Source organism: Haliotis rubra, unplaced genomic scaffold, assembly GCF_003918875.1.
Source record: "Haliotis rubra isolate DU_JTF1 unplaced genomic scaffold, ASM391887v1 Scf110, whole genome shotgun sequence".
Classification (NCBI taxonomy): Eukaryota; Metazoa; Mollusca; class Gastropoda; order Lepetellida; family Haliotidae; genus Haliotis; species Haliotis rubra.
In genome coordinates, this window is record NW_025765004.1 from 1,670,754 (window position 1) to 1,696,596 (window position 25,843).

Sequence of the window (25,843 nt, forward strand, 5' to 3'; positions counted from 1 at the left end):
TAGTTACTCTCCCTGTCTAGGGAGCTCTCACTGTATAGCTACTCTCCCTGTATAGCTACTCCCTGTATAGGGATCTCTCCCTGTATAGCTGCTCTCCCTGCATAGCTACTCTCCCTGTATAGCTACTCTCCCTGTATAGCTGCTCCCCTGTATAGCTACTCTCCCTGTATAGCTACTCTCCCTGTATAGCTGCTCTCCCTGTATAGCTACTCTCCCTGTATAGCTACTCTCCCTGTATAGGGAACTATCCCTGTATAGCTACTCTCCCTGTATAGGAACTATCCCTGTATAGCCTCCCTGTATAGCTACTCTCCCCTGTATAGCTAACTCTCCTGTATAGCTACTCTCCTGTATAGCTACTCTCCCCTGTATAGCTACTCTCCCTGTATAGCTACTCTCCTGTATAGCTACTCTCCCTGTATAGCTACTTCTCCCCTGTATAGGGAACTATCCCTGTATAGCTACTCTCCCTGTATAGGGAACTATCCCTGTATAGCTACTCTCCCTGTATAGCTACTCTCCCTGTATAGCTACTTCCCCTGTATGGCTACTCTCCCTGTATAGCTACTCTCCCTGTATAGCTGCATCTATCCCTGTATCTCTCCCTCTAGGGGAACTCTCCCTGTATAGCTACTCTCCTGTATAGGGAACTCTCCCTGTATAGCTACTCCCTATCCCTGTATAGCTGTCCCCTGTCTAGGAGCTCTCTCTCCCTGTATAGCTACTCTCCCTGTCTAGGATCTCCTCACTCTCCCTGTATAGCTACTCTCCCTGTCTAGGAGCTCTCCCTGTATAGCTACTCTCCCTGTCTAGTGACTCTCTCCTGTATAGCTACTCTCCCTGTCTAGGGATCTCTCCCTGTATATCTACTCTCCCTGTATATCTACTCTCCCTGTATAGCTACTCTCCCTGTCTAGGGAGCTCTCCCTGTATAGCTACTCTCCCTGTCTAGGGAGCTCTCCCTGTATAGCTACTCTCCCTGTCCTAAGGAGCTCTCCCTGTATAGTTACTCTCCCTGTCTAGGGTGCTCTCACTGTATAGCTACTCTCCCTGTATAGCGATCTCTCCCTGTATAGCTACTCTCCCTGTCTAGGGAGCTCTCCCTGTATAGCTACTCTCCCTGTCTAGGGAGCTCTCCCTGTATAGCTACTCTCCCTGTCCAGGGAGCTCTCCCTGTATAGCTACTCTCCCTGTCTAGGGTGCTCTCACTGTATAGCTACTCTCCCTGTATAGCGATCTCTCACTGTATAGCTACTCTCCCTGTCTAGGGAGCTCTCCCTGTATAGCTACTCTCCCTGTCTAGGGAGCTCTCCCTGTATAGCTACTCTCCCTGTATAGGAGCTCTCCCTGTATAGCTACTCTCCCTGTCTAGGGAGCTCTCACTGTATAGCTACTCTCCCTGTATAGGATCTCTCACTGTATAGCTACTCTCCCTGTCTAGGGAGCTCTCCCTGTATAGCTACTCTCCCTGTCTAGGGAGCTCTCACTGTATAGCTACTCTCCCTGTATAGGGAGCTCTCCCTGTATAGCTACTCTCCCTGTCTAGGGAGCTCTCACTGTATAGCTACTCTCCCTGTATAGCTACTCTCCCTGTATAGCTACTCTCCCTGTATAGCTACTCTCCCTGTATAGCTACTCTCCCTGTCTAGGGAGCTCTCCCTGTATAGCTACTCTCCCTGTATAGGGAGCTCTCCCTGTATAGCTACTCTCCCTGTATAGCTACTCTCCTCTCTCCTGTATAGCTGTATAGCTACTCTCCCTGTATAGGAGCTCTCACTGTATAGCTACTCTCCTGTATAGGGGATCTCTCCCTGTATAGCTACTCTCCCTGTATAGGGACTCTCACTGTATAGCTACTCTCCCTGTATAGGGAGCTCTCACTGTATAGCTACTCTCCCTGTATAGCTACTCTCCCTGTCTAGGGAGCTCTCACTGTATAGCTACTCTCCCTGTATAGGGAGCTCTCACTGTATAGCTACTCTCCCTGTATAGGAGCTCTCCCTGTATAGCTACTCTCCCTGTATAGGGATCTCTCACTGTATAGCTACTCTCCCTGTTTAGGGAGCTCTCACTGTATAGCTACTCTCCCTGTCTAGGGAGCTCTCCCTGTATAGCTACTCTCCCTGTATAGCTACTCTCCCTGTCTAGGGAGCTCTCACTGTATAGCTACTCTCCCTGTATAGCTACTCTCCCTGTATAGCTACTCTCCCTGTATAGCTACTCTCCCTGTATAGGGAGCTCTCACTGTATAGCTACTCTCCCTCCCCTGTATAGCTACTCTCTCCTGTATAGGATCTCTCACTGTATAGCTACTCTCCCTGTTTAGGGAGCTCTCACTGTATAGCTACTCTCCCTGTCTAGGGCTCTCCCTGTATAGCTACTCTCCCTGTCTAGGGAGCTCTCTGTATAGCTACTCTCCCTGTATAGCTACTCTCACTGTATAGCTACTCTCCTGTCTAGGAGCTCTCACTGTATAGCTACTCTCCCTGTCTAGGGAGCTCTCACTGTATAGCTACTCTCCCTGTATAGCTACTCTCCCTGTCTAGGGGAGCTCTCAGCTACTGTATAGCTCTCCTGTCTAGGGAGCTCTCACTGTATAGCTACTCTCCCCTGTATAGGATCTCTCACTGTATATAGCTACTCTCTCCCTGTATAGGGATCTCTCACTGTATAGCTACTCTCCCTGTATAGGCTCTCTCACTGTATAGCTACTGTATAGCTACTCCTGTCTAGGGAGCTCTCCCTGTATAGCTACTCTCCCTGTATAGCTACTCTCCCCCTGTATAGCTACTCTCCCTGTCTAGCTACTCTCACTGTATAGCTACTCTCCCTGTATAGGGACTCTCTCACTGTATAGCTACCTCTCCTGTATAGCTCTCCCTGTCTAGGAGCTCTCACTGTATAGCTACTCTCTCCTGTCTCCCTGTATAGCTACTCTCCCTGTATAGCTACTCTCCCTGTATAGGGAGCTCTCCCTGTTTATAGCTACTACTCCTCTCCCTGTATAGCTACTCTCCCTGTATAGCTAGCTCTCTCCTGTCTAGGGAGCTCTCCTGTATAGCTACTCTCCCTGTCTAGGGGACTCTCCCTGTATAGCTACTCTCCCTGTATAGGGAGCTCTCCCTGTATAGCTACTCTCCTGTATAGGGAACTCTCTCCTGTATAGGGAGCTCCCTGTATAGCTACTCTCCCTGTCTAGGGAACTCTGCCTGTATAGGGATCTCTCCCTGTATAGAAGTGGTGGTCCGATTAATTGAAATAATCGAAGATTGGTCGCAGTGACTAAACGACCAAGCAATCTATCATGTTTTCTTATAATCGAACACAAACAATTCTGGAACACTTTTTGCATTAACAATATTTTTCACAAGGTTGGTTTTGTCAGTTACATTTCCTGAGCACTACAAGCTCGTTCCACGTCATGATTGAATTTATCTTAAAGACCCCAAGAAATTTATGTTCCTAACATACTAGTCATTCTTTCAAGATGTGAAATTTGCCAAAAAGACCTCCCAAGAACTACATTTTTCTTCTATATGTTTTTGTGCATTAACAAAAATAACCAGGAAAATTTCATAAATGACGCTAACCAATTATTTTCGATGATTGATCGGTTGCAATGAAGCAATCATCAATTATGAGATTTTAACCAATTCCCAACACTACTGTATAGGGAACTCTCCCTGTATAGCTACTCTCCCTGTCTAGGGAGCTCTCCCTGTATAGGGATCTCTCCCTGTATAGGGAACTCTCCCTGTATAGCTACTCTCCCTGTATAGCTACTCTCCCTGTATAGCTACTCTCCCTGTATAGGGATCTCTCCCTGTATAGCTACTCTCCCTGTATAGCTACTCTCCCTGTCTAGGGAAAGCATGGTGGACCTACATTATTGTGAGATGAAAGTGATTCATCTTTGTCCTCTTTTTACAAACTGAACTGTGACTTTGTCAACAATCAAGCTATCTAGTTTTTGTGAACGACATACAGCTGTAACTCTAAAACATATTCCTGGTATGATCTGGCCTCTAAATTACTCAATTTTTATGAGCATTTTTGTCATTTGCTGTAACCGCTAATCATGATGATTTGACTTGATGACAGAAGCAATGGCTGTTTTGGCTTTAAGTGACACAGCAGCCAGATTGGTAAAATAATAAATTGTTGCATACAATAGGATGTAAGATATGGATTTCCAGTTTTGCACACACTGTGATTTGTATTGCCCACTACATCACAAAATATGGAATAAAAAGACAAAAACATGGCTGAATAATATCTTTCTGTGTATAGTTGTCATGGCAGCCATATTTAAATGCATATCCAAATTCTGTGGGTTATTCAAGAGAACCATAGCTGGAATAATTCAAACAAAGTGTCAGTTCCAAAGGTCATGTGGTTTCAGAAGATGCTGGAAATACAAATGGAAATGACATTCAGTCAGGTGAGCTACATGGGTGTCAGAATTCCAGCTGTTGATACTTAACCTTAAAGAGTTATCATGTTACACTTGCATGACATTATAAACTGAATATCCTCCTTGCACTCACCTTTATCAAAGTCACATTTTAACTTGGCGGTTTGTTCTGCCTCATCACTTTCAGACACTCTGTCATGGCTCTTGCTGAAACACATGAAGCTGCCAGAATGTAGTTAATGTGTGCCAAGGAGTCTATTTCCTCTATACCATACATGAATTGGTACTTTAAGATCTCATGGCCATATCAAAATAACTTTTATTATTTTCTTATATGCAGATAGATTTGTTGTGTGTGTGTGTGTGTGTGTGTGTGTGTGTGTGTGCTTGTTTAATGAAAGGTGAAGCTATTGGTAACACTATTTCTTAAAAGTTGTAAAATCTTCGTTTTCGGTTGAAATATATACAACTGATTTTTTTTACAAACTTTCATAACAGTGTGGAAAAAGAAATCAGGCCATTGAAATGTCATTATTACGTTCTTTAACGTCCGATACATTTTGTTACAAATGGCACATTTTTTTCTTCAAATTGTCAATATGGAAATCCACCTAACACTTAATGTGAATGATTTGCACGTGCAAGTCGCTCTATCCATGGAAAGTGGAGGACAATACACATGCATTGCTGGAAGGGGTCAGGCTATAGGCCTTTTGGAATCTGGTCAAACTCAGCAGCAGGTTGCTGTCCACTTCAGTGTGAGTTTGAGTGCTATTGGTAGACTGTGGTAGCTGTATTGCTCTCTGCAAATAACTGCCATTGTGGCCCTTTTCATGCATTTGACCCTAGCATCTGAAACTGGTGCAACATGGTCTGCTATTTCCTCATCCAGACAAACTTCTTCAACCTTCTCTGGCAAAGGGCTTCGAGACAGTGTGTCTGGTACAATGAGATTTCTGCCTGGTACATATTCAGCAATGGTGTTGAAATGTTGAAGTCTCATAAGCAAGCACTGACAACGTAATGCCACACAATTGAGATCATGGCAGATGATCAATGTGGCCAAAGGTTTATGATCTGTCTGAAGCGTGAATGATTGTAGTCCCACAAGGTACACACCATAGGAGCAGTGAACGGCAGGAAATATTTCATAACATGGAAGTGAACGATTATCATGTGAGAGGTGAGCAAGTTTTATTTTTTAGGCGTAACTTGTCAATTTCTATATTTGTATAGGTCACATTGTCCCCAAACTTCATGCTGTAAAATAGAAGACACATGTGCGTAATCATACCAAACATCTTTCCATTTTCATTATACAAGCCCATGAGCCTGCAAAACAATGTCTAGCTTCGGCTATGTTTCCGTAAAGATGCATATATATAACAAAGTTTAACGTATCATTCCTGTATAAACGAAAAATAAAATGTACCAACATTTAGAGTATCAAACTATCTTTGTGCCAAATTTGAATGCTTAGTTTTGTACCGTTTTCGAGCTTTCATCCTTGAAAGAACAATTTCATGTCGAACTCTAATTTACACAGCGAACTCTTTACGGTGGTTATTGAATGAAGTTTCTAGTGACAAGTTGCGCTGTACTACCCCAAAGTAGTGTATTCACAGAGAAACCATATAGAGACATCCGTATTCCAGTCACGTAAAGCTGAATCAACTTGATAATTCTTTTTCACCATTTTTTGTATTTCACAGTAATTATATTTATTACCTACGGATTCTCTCCATCAACTTCTATAACTGAGCAAAAGTGGGAGTGGTTTGTATTCTTAAAGGTCACATGCAACCAAAAAATCAAACATAATTAAAACACAATTATCACTTATTCATAACATATAATATACATTGCTGATTATGAAAAAACATAAAAACAAAATTATAAGCGTACAATCACAAATCAAAAGTGCAATATTTTGAACTTGGGTTTACTTCCCAAGAAACGAAGCAGCTGGGATACCGAACCCAGTCAGAGCGGGTGGGTGTGCACTCAAGTGTAATGGCTGGTTCATTTGCAGATACCCTCACGGCTCATTGTGTGTGTATATATAGAGATGTTTGGTTTTGTAAATACATTCTCATTTTTTGTGTATAACGTTTTGCAATCAACAGACATCATAACATGTCATTTGTTCAAGTATCACACCTGCCTGTCTGTGTAATTACATAATGTGACAGAGACCGAACTCGGGCCATAAATCAATGCGTTTTGTTTATGGTGTATAGCCTGATTGGTGTTAAGTTCAAATTGCATGTGGTCAGTGATCGCAGTTGTGTATTGAATATTGTCATTAGCAGACGGGCAGGCAGACACGCAGGTGTCAATAAAACAAGACATTGAGTTTTGTCTGTGACAACGACATATCTATATCACAGTTAGAAATTCTGTCAACACTAAATAATGACAATGACTGAGAAAGTGACTCGGTAAGAAGAACGTGTGGTGAAATAGACAAATGAAATTATATAAACAGTTTATTTACTGTCATAACATATAAAAAGCTCGCGCCTGTGAGATATCAACTAAACATTAGGAAAATAGCTCACACCAAAGCCTTCACCGAGTATTCACCGGACAGCCTGTTTCCAAGTTGCGCGAACCTATTTCACTACGCACGTGCTATGAGCGCAGCCCTGCAATTGAAACCAGTTTTCCCCCGAAAAGTCGGGGGAAAATTAGTGAATCGTTTGAACTCCGATTTCTAGCGGTTTTTTTCATCGCGTTATTTTTCAACTTTATAAGTTGAATTTGCATTTTTGATGATTTGTTTCGGTAAGTCCATATCGAAAGGAATCAGAATCTGCAAAGTTGTGTTTTACGTTGCATGTGACCTTTAACTATTGTTTCAACATGATCATATCAGCCACAAAACATTTGCAGATAGAGATACTAGAAGTGAGTGGCATCACCTTGGACAGCTCATTAAACGAGACACATACTCACGTACACCCATGTGCACAGTGCTGTGAGCACGTCTACACCTATCAAAAGCAGTGCCGTGAAAGTGCGGTGTCATTTATCAGTTCACCATCTACACTCTTCCAAACGCACAGGTGATTTTGAGGTGAGGTGAGGTGAAATTGGGTTTTACGTCGTGCTTGAGAATATTTCGCTCATATGACGACGTGCATGCGTGTGTATGTGTATGTGCGGCTGCTTGTACTAGCCCAGACTGAAGCTGGTTTTATACTGCTAGCCCACTGAGATACCATGCCGCAGTGAAGCATGAATACCCCACCCAGACATTATACTGACTCCGGGTCGACCAGTCCTTGCTGTACCCATTAATGCCGAGCGCCAGGCAGGGACCAACAAGTACCATATTTTAACGTCTTTTGGTATGACGCGGTCGGGGATCGAACCCGCAGCCTTCCACTCTAACCACTACACCACAGAGGCAGTCCCAGGTGATTTTGAGAATATTGGATTCATTTAACTGAGGCAAAAACAATACAAATATACTATTTCTTTCCAAAACGTCATCTTTATGCTTCAGTGCCAAAACACAGCAATTTTAACGTGTCCCCTTGTTTTAGAAGTGCTTGAAGAAATATTCACTAATACGTCACCAAGAAGACATGCAAAACAAAATGCACGTGCAAGTAAGCAGAAAACCATGGGTTATCGATCATCATAAAAAAGTAAACGTATTTTATTTTGTCATTTGTTTTTGCCTGGAAAAGAGGAAATCATCATGCCACGACTGAGTGCCGCCAATCGAAACATCGCCATTGGCTGCCTTGAAGCTGGGGAGTCACAGTCTGCAGTTGCCCAACATTTCAACGTTCATCAGAGCACCATATCTTGCCTTTGGGCTCGTTTACTGCAAACAAATTCCACCCAAGAAGCGTCCGTCCAAGAGTTACCACCCAAGCCCAGGACCGCTACATCCGGGTTGCTCATTTATGTCGTTTTGACACAGCCGACTGGAGACTGCACAACGCATCTATGGTTTGAGAAGAATTTCCGATCAAACTGTCAGGAATTGATTGCGTGAAGTCGGAATTCGACCAAGAAGGCCAGTTGTTGCCCCTGTTTTGAGTAGGGCTGCATGGTATTACGAGCATATCGCAATACGCCTTTAAAATGTTAGGTATTGCAATGGTTTTTGTTGTTGTTATCTTTATGGTTTAATTTCAAATCCATGCAGACTTTCATTCACAATTGATTGACAAAACAGCATACTTTACATACCATACATTTTATAAAAAAGAAAATACAATGCTTCAAAATGAAATCTTTATTCTAAATTTCTGTTATCACAACCATTAAGTTTATTTTTATGGCTTTAGCATGTAGAAAATAGGCTCTGCATGTACAATCAATGTCACTCACTGTCAAACACTGAGGCTCCCAATACATCGCAACACGTATCGGAATACGGGTACCAGAATCACAATATATTGCAATCAAATTTATTTGCCAATACCCTAATTTTGAGATACTTCCTTCGGCACAGTCACTTGCGGTGGTATCGTAGAGTCCTGAACTGGTACCTGGAGTCGATTCTAGTTCAGTGATGAATCGCGATTTCTTCTTCATCAGTGAGATGGAAGACAGCATGTTTACTGTCAGAGAAATGAACGTTTTGCCCCTAATTGCATTTGATGGGTCGACAGATTCGGTGGAGGCAGTGTCATAGTGTGGAGTGCGACATCTAGCACATAAAGATCTGATTTAGTTGTGGTTCAGGGGAATCTGACAGCAAGTCGGTACATCAATGACGTCCTGCTTCCGAAAGAGGGAGTTGTTCCAGCATGACAACGCTACTTCAACTACAGGACGCCTTATGGTCCGCTACCTTACCAATTCTAATGTCAATGTCTTGCCATGGCCTTCCCGATCACCTAATCTAAACCAGATAGAACACCTATGGGATGAACTCGATCGACGAGTACGTCAACGTCAAAATACGCCTCAGACACTTCCACAACTGGCCATCGCATTGCAGGAAGAGTGGGGAAGAATTCCGCAAGAGTGACTTCATCGACTTATCCAGTCTGTGCAGAGACGGTGCCGAGCAGTAATTGCTGCCAATGGAGGCCAAACAAAGAACTGACTTCGACGCCATTTTGTGGACTCAAGTAAACAGAAACAAGTAAGGCTGCTGTTGTTTTAGTGAAGTCTTTGTCAATGTATAGACGTGTGCACTTCCACTTTTTTTTACCATTGAAACTACATGAAATAATAGCTCTTAGCTAACACGATGAATTCTTCTAAAAATGGCTTATACATTTCTTTTTTGAAGAGTGTATATTTTCTTTTTTTTGGGTGGACTTGGTGATTCGTTTTTCAGGTTCCTTAGAGACAACAATTTCTTTACCAGTTTCATTTGGCACATATATCAAATCTTTTTGTACTTATTTGAGTTTACCTGTAATGTCACCTTGATGTATTTTTAAAATAATAATTGTCTTCTCCATGTGAATATCATTACAGTGATATATCACCCCACTGAAGTCACCACGGAAACGTAGCAGAAGATAGACATTGTTTTGCAGGATCATGAGCTTGTATAATGACGGACTTGAAAGATATTTGGTATGTGTCTTCTACTTTACAGACACAGACTTCATGGATGCTGGAGAAGTGTATGTTCCTTGGTGACAGACGAGGACATCATGGCTGCTGGAGTGGTGTATGTTCCTTGGTGCCAGATGAGGACATTGTGGCTGCTGGAGTGGTGTATGTTCCTTGGTGGCAGACGAGGACATTGTGGCTGCTGGAGTGGTGTATGTTCCTTGGTGGCAGACGAGGACATTGTGGCTGCTGGAGTGGTGTATGTTCCTTGGTGACAGACGAGGACATTGTTGCTGCTGGAGTTGTGTATGTTCCTTGGTGATAGACGAGGACATCATGGCTGCTGGAGTGGTGTATGTTCCTTGGTGACAGACGAGGACATTGTGGCTGCTGGAGTGGTGTATGTTCCTTGGTGGCAGATGAGGACATTGTGGCTGCTGGAGTGGTGTATGTTCCTTGGTGACAGATGAGGACATCCTGGCTGCTGGAGTGGTGTATGTTCCTTGGTGACAGACGAGGACATCGTGGCTGCTGGAGTAGTGTATGTTCCTTGGTGACAGACGAGGACATTGTGGCTGCTGGAGTGGTGTATGTTCCTTGGTGACAGACGAGGACTTCGTGGCAGCTGGAGTGGTGTATGTTCCTTGGTGGCAGATGAGGACATCGTGGCTGCTGGAGTGGTGTATGTTCCTTGGTGACAGACGAGGACATCGTGGCTGCTGGAGAAGTGTATGTTCCTTGGTGACAGACGAGGACATCCTGGCTGCTGGAGTTGTGTATGTTCCTTGGTGACAGACGGGGACATCGTGGCTGCTGGAGTGGTGTATGTTCCTTGGTGACAGATGAGGACATCGTGGCTGCTTGAGTGGTGTATGTTCTTTGGTGCCAGATGAGGACATCGTGGCTGCTTGAGTGGTGTATGTTCCTTGGTGACAGACGAGGACATCGTGGCTGCTGGAGAAGTGTATCTTCGTTGGTGAAAGACGAGGACATTGTGGCTGCTGGAGTGGTGTATGTTCCTTGGTGATAGACGAGGACATCGTGGCTGCTGGAGTGGTGTATGTTCCTTGGTGACAGATGAGGACATTGTGGCTGCTGGAGTGGTGTATGTTCCTTGGTGACAGATGAGGACATCCTGGCTGCTGGAGTGGTGTATGTTCCTTGGTGACAGACGAGGACATCGTGGCTGCTGGAGTAGTGTATGTTCCTTGGTGACAGACGAGGACATTGTGGCTGCTGGAGTGGTGTATGTTCCTTGGTGACAGACGAGGACATCGTGGCTGCTGGAGTGGTGTATGTTCCTTGGTGACAGATGAGGACATCGTGGCTGCTTGAGTGGTGTATGTTTCCTTGGTGACAGACGAGGACATCGTGGCTGCTGGAGAAGTGTATGTTCCTTGGTGACAGACGAGGACATCCTGGCTGCTGGAGTTGTGACTTTGGTGACAGACGGGGACATCGTGGCTGCTGGAGTGGTGTATGTTCCTTGGTGACAGATGAGGACATCGTGGCTGCTGGAGTGGTGTATGTTCCTTGGTGACAGACGTGGCTGTTGGTGTTGTACTGCATGGCTGCTGGAGTGGTGTATGTTCCTTGGTGACAGATGAGGACATCCTGGCTGCGAGTGGTGTATGTTCCTTGGTGACAGACGAGGACATCATGGCTGCTGGAGTGGTGTATGTTCCTTGGTGACAGATGAGGACATTGTGGCTGCTGGAGTGGTGTATGTTCCTTGGTGACAGATGAGGACATCGTGGCTGCTGGAGTGGTGTATGTTCCTTGGTGACAGACGAGGACATCGTGGCTGCTGGAGTGGTAGTGTATGTTCCTTGGTGACAGACGAGGACATTGTGGCTGCTGGAGTGGTGTATGTTCCTTGGTGACAGATGAGGTGTATGGCTGCTTGGTGATGTTGACAGACGAGGACTTGTGGCAGCTGGAGTGGTGTATGTTCCTTGGTGACAGATGAGGACATCGTGGCTGCTGGAGTGGTGTATGTTCCTTGGTGACAGACGAGGACATCGTGGCTGCTGGAGAAGTGTATGTTCCTTGGTGACAGACGAGGACATCCTGGCTGCTGGAGTGGTGTATGTTCCTTGGTGACAGACGAGGACATCGTGGCTGCTGGAGTGGTGTATGTTCCTTGGTGACAGACGAGGACATCGTGGCTGCTGGAGTGGTGTATGTTCCTTGGTGACAGACGAGGACATCATGGCTGCTGGAGTGGTGTATGTTCCTGGTGGTGACAGACGAGGACATGTGGCTGCTGGAGTGGTGTATGTTCCTTGGTGACAGACGAGGACATTGTGGCTGCTGGAGTGGTGTATGTTCCTTGGTGACAGATGAGGACATCGTGGCTGCTGGAGTGGTGTATGTTCCTTGGTGACAGACGAGGACATCCTGGCTGCTGGAGTGGTGTATGTTCCTTGGTGACAGACGAGGACATCGTGGCTTCTGGAGTAGTGTATGTTCCTTGGTGACAGACGAAGAACATCGTGGCTGTTGGAGTTGCTGCTGGATTGGTGTATGTTCCTTGGTGACAGACGAGGACTTCGTGGCTTCTGGAGTAGTGTATGTTCCTTGGAGACAGATGAGGACATCTTGGCTGCTGGAGTGGTGTATGTTCCTTGGTGACAGATGAGGACATCCTGGCTGCTGGAGTAGTGTATGTTCCTTGGAGACAGATGAGGACATCTTGGCTGCTGGAGTGGTGTATGTTCCTTGGCAGCAAAAGAGGACATCGTGGCTGGTAGTAAAATGGACATCTGCATATTTGATGACACCTCACCTCAGACTATTTTACACCATTGTTTTTCTTTAGTTGCCTTATACATCTATCTACCGACTCAACACTCAGAAAAGTATATTTAAATGGAAACCACTGGACTAGAAACCTTAAAAACTGCAAATCATTGTATATTCAAATATGTTAATCAACATTTTATAAGCAATATATGAGCATACACACAAGAAACTTGTCTCCGTCATAAATCATATAACAGGAATAATGCAGACAAAGAGCGGTATCATCTATTTTGCCTCCCTTCATTTCACTAAAACTTCCACTGTGTAAACACACTGTGCTAGTTGTGATTGGCTTTTTTTTATCAGAATGTCACTGTTAGAATTTACAGCAAGGCATTTTCAGAACTGCCTAAATCTCTAAGGAAATATTGTACACATCTTTTCGTAATCAACTGATACAAAGAATAACCGATCTGTAAATATGATGAAGGTGGTATCAATTTACATAATGTCTTGGTTGGGAATGGGTGCAAGATCAAAGTTAAAGGCCTACTTCCCCTTTTGAACCCTGCTGACCTACGGTACCCTTAAAAGGAAGGAACATCATCCCCTGAAGCTGATGATCACAGGGAGTTATCTGTTTCAGTTGGTTTGTGCTAGCTAATTTTGTACATTTTCGGCAACAGAGAATTATTGATGCCTGCAGAAATATGCTGTCAGAAATTTGTTTAAAAAGCATGCATAGAAGGCATGTTACTTAATACATGCATAGAAGACATGTTACTTAATACATGCTAGCTGGGTTCCAAAATCTTCAGAAACCAATGAGATGAGAAACTGATCACATGATCAGTAAATAGGCATCTGCAAGTTTTGACATTCAGTTTGGCATTATCTGTATGAAGTTCATTCTTATATATGTATCTATACAGGGGTGGAAATAACCCATTGCCCGACGTTCGAGTCCAGTGTTTTTTTCTGTCGGGCAAGCAAATTTGTATATCACACTGTACTGGTGTCCAGTTGACTTTCCAATGTTAATGATGTTGTTTATTTAAAAAATCAACAAGAAAACGGACGGTATAGTGGAAAAAGTATCAGGGCAAGTGATTTTACATGTGCCACTGTACAGAAGTACACCAGCAATTTTAAAGTTATTTCCACCCCTGCTATATAAATTAGATCTTATCTTCCAGAATAATACCTCTCAGTAGAAGACATCCTCCCCTGTGAGGTGAACTTTCTAATCAGTTAATCAGTGTGCAAGGCATATGCTGAAGACATTCTGCATGACAGGAGCTTAAAACCAAATGGTTTGTCTCTCAGAAGAGATATTGTGTTGTAATGTATTCAGTCAGGAATGGTTACAAGAAAACTGGCATTAGCTGATTGCCAGCAGAGACCATATAATAGAGGGACGGCCCTCTAGCCAGTGCGCAAAACCATCAGCGCTACGGCTTGTACTGCGCAGCCTATCTGGAAGCTGGCAAAAACGTGTGTTGACTTCAGTCATCGATTTCGCGTATTTTCATTGTAAAGATTTTTTCATGTATTCTCATGCATATACTTACATTTGCAACAGTGCATTAGAGGTGTATTAGGGGTGCTAAAGCATATATTTGTCTTTGTATTTGATGAATACTGTCATGTGAGCTCGTTGTTCTGTGAGAACAATGGCGGAGGTGTAAAATCGGCGAAAGTCCCGATTTTGATTTTCAATAACGGATACTAATTCTCAATACAAATCCTTAGTTACCGGGGTGTAATGAAAGAAAATAAGATAAAGATTGGTATAGGGGCATTTATAAGTGTGTGGCGGTCGCGTCATTGCTTATTTTGGCTCATGCAATGCTTAATTTAAATATGATGTTTTTCGAAATATTTACTCCACAACACTTGATTTTCGCACGCTTTCACAAGAACAGCTTATTACTAGCATGTTTGAAATAAACATGTGAACATTCACGGCGATTTCCTCTTTTGCGTGGTACACTTTTTATATGGCTACCATTGGTATTTTATTTTTATGATTTTTGGCGTAAACCCATATTTCCATGCCAGATACTGAACATTTCAATTATCATGTAGCAGACGACATAACATTCATTTTGTTCGTTAATATAACGTGAATATATATTTAAATCATTCTACAAAAGTCTCATTCACCTAATCGTTTGAAAAAGTACATATTTCCATTACTGTTCATTTTGATGATTATATTTGTGGAAAAGGTCCTTATTTATCATGGAACAATTCATATATTTTTCTGTTATCATTATTCTTCCTACTGAAGTTAGAGTTATATTGCTATATATTATTATATTATTATACAGTACCAGCAGCCTGACTTTATGCAACAATAAATCAACATTTTATTTATATCATTACACTATTTAAATAATAAAATATCATTTGTTTGGCAGATGACCAGGAAAAAGAAAGTTTTCATCAGCAGTCGACTGAAGGGCTACTCAAAGTGGGGTCCGAGACAACAAGGTGTCAGTTCTTCCTCTCTCTCTGACATTCTTATTCATCAGTTCAATCAACTGTTCTTGACGATTGCAGGTAAGTAATAATGGAAGTAAGAAATTCATAAATGATGTCTTTGAAAAAAAATGAGTAATTTTGTGTTGATATTTTGTAGTTATTGGTATTTATTTATTTTATTGGTATTTGTATATCTGGTACCTGCAGAAATAAGTTTAAAATATCAAAGCAATTGTATGATAAAATATTAATATTGTTTCTTTTCTTATGTAAAAACAAAGGTATAGTGTAAATTAGTAAGTACAATATTCCCATCTTGAGTAAGTTACTAGACCTTGTTTGAAAGAGCATTGGCATCCAACTATTGCATAATTTTAACAACTATTTAGAACACTTCAAAACATTTTTAATATTAATATTGTGTATCTCCATTTTCAGTTAAAGAGATGCACTGTGGGACAAAGCATGGAAGTCATTCTTCATTGACCTCACCGATGAACCCACAGATACCCCATGCCTGGAAGAAGCGACAGATTCTGATGGTTTTTCGGCTGATGAATTCTTTGGTTTTTTTGGACACAATTCACCAGTATCATCCGGACAACAATGTAGATGAATTTGTTGATGGCATCCTGCGATACCAGCAATATTTAACATTAAAAAAGGAGCTGTTTCAGCATGTAGATGAGCTAGGCAATTTTACAATTGCAAGAAACAAGCGTGAAAACATTACTATTGTGCAGTTTTATGACTGACGTAGGCTCAGTCCAGATTTCAGTAGTCATCAAGCCATCCTTTACAGCAGCAATATATGCACATCAACGTGACTTTGGCCCTAATCATGAATTCTGGATTGGTTTACCTGCATTTTTCTCCACTCTAAGAGATATGAAGAAACTTTTATCAAAACTGTCTACATACCATGTTTGCGTTGGCAATTATGAAGAAAGATTTGCAGACTTGATTCCAGTTGGTGCAGGCATAAGTGAAGGAGCTATTTCAACAATATCTGCCTAATAATTTAACATGTAATAAAGTACATGAGTAGAAATTATGGAAATAAAATCCAATGTACAGTTCACTTCATGGATATCTAAAATATCTGTTAATGAAGTTATATTAAGATTGTGTACAGATTTGTATGATTTTATGTTTTACATTCACAATCAGTCCTAAATGGACAACATAACTATGCAGGTTGTGTTGCAAGAAGTTTATAAGTTACCATCTTCCCTTATTTTATCATGACTACAATTAATATATTTTTCTGTTTTCTTCCTAATGAAGTTTGATTATGAGTCTACCTGGGCTTAGACAGTACCAACAGCCTGTCTTGTACCAACAAAAAATGAAAAATTAACTCATTATTCAACATTATATTTATATCATAAAATTATCATTTGTTTTGTAGATGCCCAGGAAAAAGAAAGTTTTCATCGGCACTCATCGGATGGGCTACTCAAAGAGCCTACTATTAAGTACAATATTCCCATCTTGATTAAGTAGATATACCTTGTTTGAAAGAGCATTGGCAACCAACTATTGCATAATTTTAATTTCAAATTCAGTTTGGAGTTTATTTGCAACAGTTGAAATTCACATTTACTGTGTTGTTAATGAAAGAATATTTAAATGGTTGAATTTAGTAATACATAATTGTACATATAGATATATGGTCCTATTCTACAATAAATACATTGTACATATAAGAACGTGTGATGTTGTGTTTTAATGTTATTGGTTGCATTTTCCTGCCAAGTTAAAGTTGACACTTTGCTGAAATTCTTTAATTGATAGGGTAATGTAGTACAGCCCATTTAACACGTATCTTTCATGGGATCGGAGGAAAGTGACTTTAGTATTTAGTGGCTTCCCTTTGAAAAAAACAACAAATGTCTCCATACGGCCCAAAGCATAATCACTGCTAGCCCCAAACTGGCATTATAAAATCATTAACGCTCTTGGATAATGTGAAATCGTGTTTCGTTGGGACTATAAACTTTATAAAATAAAATAATGCAAATTGATATAAAATTAGAATCAGAGACTATAATAGCGTCATTTAGTGAAACACCATGCAGCCAGTCACAGGCCCTCGTGTCTTTCCAAGGATTCATGATTTTAAAAATACTGTTTTTGAGATGACACCCCGACTTGAAATGCTTCACAGTACAATACATAATGACAAGGCCGGACACTTCTAGGGTGCACCCTACCTGACTGCGTTGCCGATCGCTACGCTACCATCGCATGCAATCGATTAATACTTTATGTAAACATAATCATGGATGATTGGCCTATCGAGCAACACTCATGACACCTACCAATTCTTTATTGTTATTTCTGCAAGTCGATTGAAAACCGATTTTGACTCTCAACTAAACGATCTTGACACAAATGGATGACATGTCCGCACACAACAGGGGTGTGGTCAAAGCAAGTCCTCTGATTGGCCAACGCTTGCAAATCTGCACATTCTTAATAAATTCGCGGGAATTTTTGCTTTCATCGACTGCTTGACAACACCCTCGTTTTGTGCCAACGAATACTTGCAAGTAAATCTTGAGATTAGCCATGTGATGATACGTTTAGCGAGCATCGGGGATATTGGCAACTGTAATGTTAAAACTGCCTTTACCTGACTGGGTTAGTTTGATTTTTGTATTTTTGGTTTATATTCTCTGTCCTGTCGTCGTCTGTAAATTCTCCAAGTAAGTATCGAGGTCCAAGTCGGAATCATCCCAGTGAATGAATTAAGTTGTCCATGGCCATGCCGAATGTTGAAACAAATATTCCAGGCTTATGACGACACGCGATTTCGCGAATGATACATGTTCTGCGATGTTGTCAGTAGACATGTGCAAATGAGAGATAAGATAAAAATTAAGATTATTGTAATCAGTTTATTGGAGCTGTCCATGTAATGTTTAACTGTCAAACGCAGCCGGTGAAATCCTGCTAAGGGAATTAACTCTCGGCCCGGATATTACGCAATATTGTTTACGTGGTTACCAGAGTGCTCATTTGCGAATGTCTGCGCATCTGTTGCGCATGTGTACCGGTAGAGGGAAGTTAGCAGCAGGGTGTCGATGTGTATCAGTTACATGCCAGGCCATAGCGCTAATGGTTAGTGATAAACTGTTGGGGAGGGCAGTCCCTCTATTATATGGTCTCTGTTGCCAGCAAGCACATGGAGTACTTTGCAAACCCGAGTTACCTCCCCTAGACCCTTCATGACTGCATAGCAAATACACCACACACATCTGAGTAAAGATTTGAGATTGTATGAATGAACCACTTTAAATTCAACAAATCATGTTAAAGTTGACCTGACATCAATAGATTTGTATTCATAGTTTTATTCCTGTTGGTTATATGCAGACCTTTAGCTTGTAATAGAGATAAGATGAAGCTGATGAGGCTAGCCTTAGCATGGTACGCGTACTAGATGAAAGACTACACAACGCAGATGTGTGGATGACAATGAGCGTGGTGTGGATGGCGCCGACGGGACGGGACACATAGTTCAGCTTTTTGAGGCCCTCCGCCGTGGAAAAGCAGATGGGCAAAGCATAGGCAAGTTTGTACTTCCTCCCGCGGAGACAGCAGGCAGGTAAGGCATTGCAAACTTTGTACTTCCTCCCGCGGAGACAGCAGGCAGGAAAAGCAAGCTGGTAAGGCATTGTAAGCTTTGTACTTCCTCCGCGGAGACAGCAGGCAGGAAAAGCAGGCTGCTAGCGCGATTGAAACTTTTGTACTCCCTCCCGCCGGAGCCAGCAGGCAGGAAGGTTTGGGCTGCCACTGTAAAAGTAGGAACCAAGCATCCATATTTTAAGCTGATTTGGTGTTAAGTCCCGCCGGCACCATGCCCACCGCCACTTTTATTAAGAAAGGTGCAAAATACAAAGGTTATGGTACAGGTTATACTTACTGTGCACTGTACAGTGAAGACTTAATATAAGTCGTACATTTAACAACCTCAGCACCCCCACCAGGATACTGAGCTGTAGAAGGGAAGGGTGGGTGGGAAATTATTTGGCGATGAAGCAAAATGGATAACCTGCCAGGAGAGCATGCAGAATAGAAAGGAAACGGACGGACGTATGACTGCGGATGTGACATCACCCGAAGTGACGAGCTGCTATTCTGAATGCGGAAATAATACACTGCCCGCGCGCATGCTACACTTACTGTAGGCTAAGTGTATAAGTAATTGTAAATGCTGCCCACAACCAAATTAGTGAAATATGCTGCCTTCTTACCCGAAGTTGAGACAGATGCTTAATGAAATACACTGCATACCATGTTAGCTGCAGTGCCAAACGAAGTTGATTAGAAATGACATAATTAGAATTGTAGTTACATACACGAGTGTATTACACTCTCCAGGGAAGTGTCAGAACTGCACAATTGAATCGTAAATGCTGCCTATAAACCCATTTAGCAAATAATGCTAAATGTCATTAACAAGCAATGCTAACATCTCAGATGTGAACTAAATTATGCCTACATATATAGATCGAATGTTCTGGCAGTACAGTGCTATTTAAACATGAAATGATTTACATCATGACTGACACAAAGGAGAAATTATATTTAGGAGATAACCCTAGTGTGTTTGAAAATCAGAGACATGTTTTACTGAATTGATGGCGACTAAATTTCAATTGGAACCGAACGCCAGAACCACTAAAAGCATGGGACAACAGGAGTGACAGTGCTGCTGCTTAGTGTACATGCGACTAACTTGTGATTCCTTGAACTTTGTTTTCGTCGCTTTGATAGATGTTTTATAATGTTGAATATTTACTGCCAAATGGGGAACCTTTGTCGGCGGTAATCTAAGTGTGTTACCACTAATTATACCTGTTATAAATTCATTAACTGACCATCAAGTGAATGATGACAAATAACATGTGTGGGTTTATACCACCTAACACGAGGTTACAACAAAGAAGTATTAATTGCTGTATTGCATGTGAAAACTTATGGGCCGACACTGTTTTGAGAATACAAACGTATTTTTAACATTACAACAAGTTGTAACTCAGAAAGGGCAAAGCAGGGGAGACAAAATTAAATGCCAGTAGATTGTGAGAACATATGGCTTTTCATTTTCCACAACAATTGTCCACGATTTCAGGTTTATACAAGCCTGTAAACAAGATAATTTACCCCCTAAAATGTGTAGATGAATTGAAGCATCGGCCCTCAAAGGAGAAGTGCGACCGCTCTGATTGGTTGGAAATTTCTGGATTAGCGGGTGAGAATTGTGCACTGTTGTGTGATTTAAGTTAAAAATCGAGAAATGAGTAGTTTTAATGACGGGTTTCATTTATAGATGCCAGTTAGTGATTTATGTGTTTTACCCCCTAGGGTTTATGTGACCTTTAACATTACAACATAACAATATTCTGTCCAAAGAAATCAAACTACTGTTTATTCAATGCAATTATGTAATACCCAAGATCTTGTGTTTTTTTCATCCCATCTCCACACGACTAAAATCAGCCTATTGTTTTGTGTGCCGTGAAAACTGTAGCCCCTGGCCACACTATAATGGAATCGTCTTGGGATGACCGGCCGAACATGATTTCACGTACTGCCTCCACCCGGCATGGGACAACAGAGTGACAGTGCTGCTGCTTAGTGTACATGCCACTAACTTGTGATTCCTTGGAACTTTGTTTTCGTCGTTTGGGACTGGACTGTGTCCAAGCGTTTTCCAAAGTAGATGAACATTACAGTGACAACCTTGCAGGAAGCTGGCAGAGAGAGCAGAATTATTTTGTGAACGATGCAACGCCAACGGATATGATGGAGTATGACTATGAGTGGCATAAATGTGGTGTTTCACGGACCGTTAGATCTATCTTGGAAATTTCCCATTCTAAACGAATTAAATATACCATTTACCAGGTAGGTAAATGTTTACTAATGTTTTGCTGCATATTTTGCATAGATAGGGATGTATTTTTACAAGGCTTTCTGATTTATATGTTAGATATTGTTTTGTTTATGTTTGGGGCTGTGTATTGTAATTGAGTTTGAATATTTTTATAATAGAAGGTAATATGATAGTGAGGTTACCTCATAATTGTGTGGGGAAATCATATAATTGTATTTTCGAGTTTAAATAAATGTTTTATTAGCATTTCCATCACGTCTGTTGTGTTGATATTAGTCATGTTGGTGGTCAAGCTGAAGTAGTGCGGCAGTGTTCTATACGTGCGCAGTGAAGCGCAATGAAATCAAACGCATTTTTAATCCAAAAATTTCCAATTGCCTATGTGGAAAATTCGAAAGTCAGCGTCAAAATCCATGGAGTTGTTATGATCCGCCATCATTATGGTCAAACGGAAGTAGTTCTCACAATACGATTTGTTAATGCGCGGTAAAGCGGCCTTACAATCAGATGAGCGTCAATCCACAATTGATGCCGTCTGATTTTTCTGAACAACCAATCAGAATCTAGTATTTTCTTGATTCATGGTAGAATTCCCTATTTTCCACTTTTGACTGACAAATATTAATTTTTTCAACATTAGGCCGATCCTGCATTGGTCATTAGGGATCACTGTTATGAACATATATAACGTTGTGAGTGGTTAACATTCACATTCTGCTTACCACTGACACAACCTTGGTTTTTGTCTCTTTTTAAGCTTGGTAGAACACAAAGTGTTCAGTTCCCAGGTCTCCAGTGTGATGAGGGGATGAGCCATGTCGGCAGAGAACATAGATTATACTGAATATGCCACATTAGCATTCTGTGAATGAAGCACTTTGTGCTTTACAATTCGTGTGATGGATTGGATTTATTTGTTTTAATATTTAGTAGATTGTGTTGGGACATGAAAGATGATTTTACCTGCTTTTTATTATTGTACCTAAGGCCAAACCAATTTTATTTCTTGTTTTTCGGATTGTTGTCCTCAGAAAACCTAAAGGCAGGACAAAAAACAAATAAAAACAAAAATCACCAGTCAAAGTAATATTCCTTTTAAATATTAAAAGTATTTTACTTTTGGCAATTTATGAAGTGTATATGGGGAAATAAACAACTTAAAAACATTTTCTTGCACATTTACATTTTTGGCCAATGCAATGTTAAATTTATTTTTTGAGCGGGGAAAATTAGATTTTATTTTTTTTCTTATTCTTGAAAAAATACGACCAGCGGATCCGTAAGAAAAAATTAAAAAATTGGTCTGGCCTAATGTAAATATATTTAGTTGGCCAGAATTAAACTGTTTGTAAATTGTTGTGTGATCTCTCTGTGTCATGTCTGGAGACTGTGTTGTGGAGCCACTCATAACACATACATAAATGTTCGTCAAGTTACCTGCAATCAAATGGTCTTCTTGGGCTGAGAGGAATTCCATCCACTGATACACTGCTTGGCTCTGAAAAAAGGTCGGAGTTAATCGTCTCGTATCTCTGTAGGAGATGAAAGCGACGTTCCACCATAACTCTATCCCTTCCATAACCAGGATGTCTGCAATTTACACATTCCATGAATCATTCAATAATGCAATAGAATCAGCTGTTCATTGTCTTGATCACATATAAGAATACCATAACATCAATTAACAAGCTACAAATTTCATTCAGAATCCATGTTATTGTAGCACACCTAACAAAGGGTTGTTTTCAGAATGGTCCAAATATATATATAATAACTTCATAAAACATAAAAGAAATCACAAAATGAAGATGAAGGGCAAAATGCCACAGCATTTGATTGGTTTGTCAACACGTAGATGTGTGTGTTGACAGGAGATATAGCTCAGAATTAAGAAGGGCAAATAAAATGGCTTCAGTTCGTTATACAAAAACATCAAAAACAGATACTAAAAGACAGCAATGAGTGGATTTTCCAACGTAAATATGACAATGCAAAATGAATCAATATTTATAAGAATATTATTACTATTTTTTATTGGATATTTATACAGTGCACATATCCACGCACTAGTGCATGCTCAAGGCGCTGGTATTTTTCCTGCGATCATTGGATGTCAGTCTCAACGGCAGATCTTATTATCAATCTCAACTCCCTGGGGAGCAAACAACTCTTGCTGCCACAAGGCGCACCGAGTTATTGCGGCTTTCCCATCCTTATTAGAGGAGCTGAAACCAAGTAATAGGGAGTGAAGCTCAAAGGACTTCTTAATTTACTATACCAGATACTTATAGAGTCATTGAATGGCATTTAGAGGTGATACACATGAAGGCAGGAATCTTATGGATGTCAACTTCTTTATTGTGGTGAATTCACCTTTAGGCATGATCCATTTTGAAATGTGTTATGAATATGGGACAGACATCACCAATTGATTGTTTTGACATTGCTTCACTGTGTGTATGGTCAACTTTGGCAGGCATCAAAGTAACATTGATGTATTCTTCTACAATACATCAACAACCATATGTTCACTGATAACCAGTGTTCTGGGGTGATGTCCAACTCCAAGAAGAGGGCTGTTAAGAAGCCATGGTTGGCAGACCTCCTCTCTGAGTTGGTTCAGATCCAGGTGATCACTTGCTACCTATATCTTCATTGTGTGTGGTAAAAGAATGGCCATCACATCATAGATTGTCAGGCTAAAGACACTGATCAACTATGCTCAGCCTCACTCATGTAAACAGCCTCAGACAAAGTACTGTGACTTTGATCCATGTGGGCAACTTTCATTATCTAACAAAGGTCTTGAAAATCCTGTTGCAATCAGTTGACAATGTCACGAACTAATATTTACATTGTTCTCAATGCTGTCCAGTATGAAGTATTTCATAGACACAATATTGACAGCCCCTCAGAGTCTCATATTAGTTCCTAATGTACCCCAGAGTAAACATATTGTTTACATATTGTATCAAATTTAACTGAGAAATTAATCAAAGAAATAATGATTCAATCTATCCAATATTAGTTATCTAAATTTGCTTAATAAACAATACATGTTTCTTGAATAACATGAACTAAAAGGCTTCGAATCCCAGATGTGGCTCAACTCAAAAGTACTAGAATCTGTACTTTACTAAGAAAGTGTAATCCCAAATATAACATATGTTACATTTCACCACTTTCTAAATGGCATTGAGTAATCATAAAAGGCTTGCCATAAGTAGAGTAGATTCTACACATGTACTGCACACATTAAAACCCAAATTAAAGGGACACTGATCTGAAGCAATTCCCCGGGACTGGTTGTTGCTTTTGTTATTGTTTTTCCCCCGCAACTACCGGATGATATCCAAGAATACTTGACTAAGTCATCATTTTTACCCATTAATATTTCCATCTTCATTATCATGATAACAAATGAAATATTTTTAAGCTTAGCTTCATCTGCCAGTGGTGAAAAAAGTTAGGATTGAAAGAAAACAAAGTCAAGGTATGTCTTTATATTTTTGCCTTATTATCCTAGCATATTTAATTTATCATTATATTATATGCAATTTGGAACTTCACAAAAAGTACATCATTTGTCTTAGAGAATTCATAAAATGACTGTAATATCTAGATAGATTGCCTAAGTGAATCATATTTCACACACACACCCTAAGTGCGACCCAGTGCATGTTGTCTGTCTTGCATCAAAGAACTTCATGGCAGAAAAAAAATGAAGTGGAAAGATTTTGTTGAATACAACAACAAATAATAAAAACAAAATACAAACATCAAAATTAAAACAGAATAAAGTTACAGCAATAATATCAATGTCAGGCTATTACCTTGTTCGAGGAATGTATCCATCAATATCAGGCTATTACCTTCTTCGAGGAATGTATCCAACAATGTCAGGCTATTACCTTGTTCGAGGAATGTATCCAACAATGTCAGGCTATTACCTTGTTCGAGGAATGTATCCAACAATGTCAGGCTATTACCTTGTTCGAGGAATGTATCCATCAATATCAGGCTATTACCTTGTTCGAGGAATGTATCCATCAATGTCAGGCTATTACCTTGTTCGAGGAATGTATCCATCAATGTCAGGCTATTACCTTGTTCGAGGAATGTATCCATCAATGTCAGGCTATTACCTTGTTCGAGGAATGTATCCATCAATGTCAGGCTATTACCTTGTTCGAGGAATGTATCCAACAATGTCAGGCTATTACCTTGTTCGAGGAATGTATCCATCAATGTCAGGCTATTACCTTGTTCGAGGAATGTATCCATCAATGTCAGGCTATTACCTTGTTCGAGGAATGTATCCAACAATGTCAGGCTATTACCTTGTTCGAGGAATGTATCCAACAATGTCAGGCTATTACCTTGTTCGAGGAATGTATCCAACAATGTCAGGCTATTACCTTGTTCGAGGAATGTATCCATCAATATCAGGCTATTACCTTGTTCGAGGAATGTATCCATCAATGTCAGGCTTCTACCTTGTTCGAGGAATGTATCCAACAATGTCAGGCTATTACCTTGTTCGAGGAATGTATCCATCAATATCAGGCTATTACCTTGTTCGAGGAATGTATCCATCAATGTCAGGCTATTACCTTGTTCGAGGAATGTATCCATCAATATCAGGCTATTACCTTGTTCGAGGAATGTATCCATCAATGTCAGGCTATTACCTTGTTCGAGGAATGTATCCATCAATATCAGGCTATTACCTTGTTCGAGGAATGTATCCATCA

The 25,843-nt window shown here is 40.9% G+C and overlaps 1 protein-coding gene across 2 annotated transcripts in view; it reads right to left on the reverse strand.

Moving 5' to 3' along the window:
• Positions 1-25,843, reverse strand: part of LOC124286329 — a 78,780-nt gene that overhangs the window by 10,713 nt on the left and 42,224 nt on the right. For both annotated transcript variants that reach the window (XM_046722697.1, XM_046722702.1), the window contains 2 exons: positions 22,527-22,679; positions 4,548-4,621 (listed from right to left, as the gene is read on the reverse strand). In XM_046722697.1, the coding sequence (XP_046578653.1) occupies positions 4,548-4,621; positions 22,527-22,679 (227 nt within the window). The remainder of the gene's footprint in view (positions 1-4,547; positions 4,622-22,526; positions 22,680-25,843) is intronic.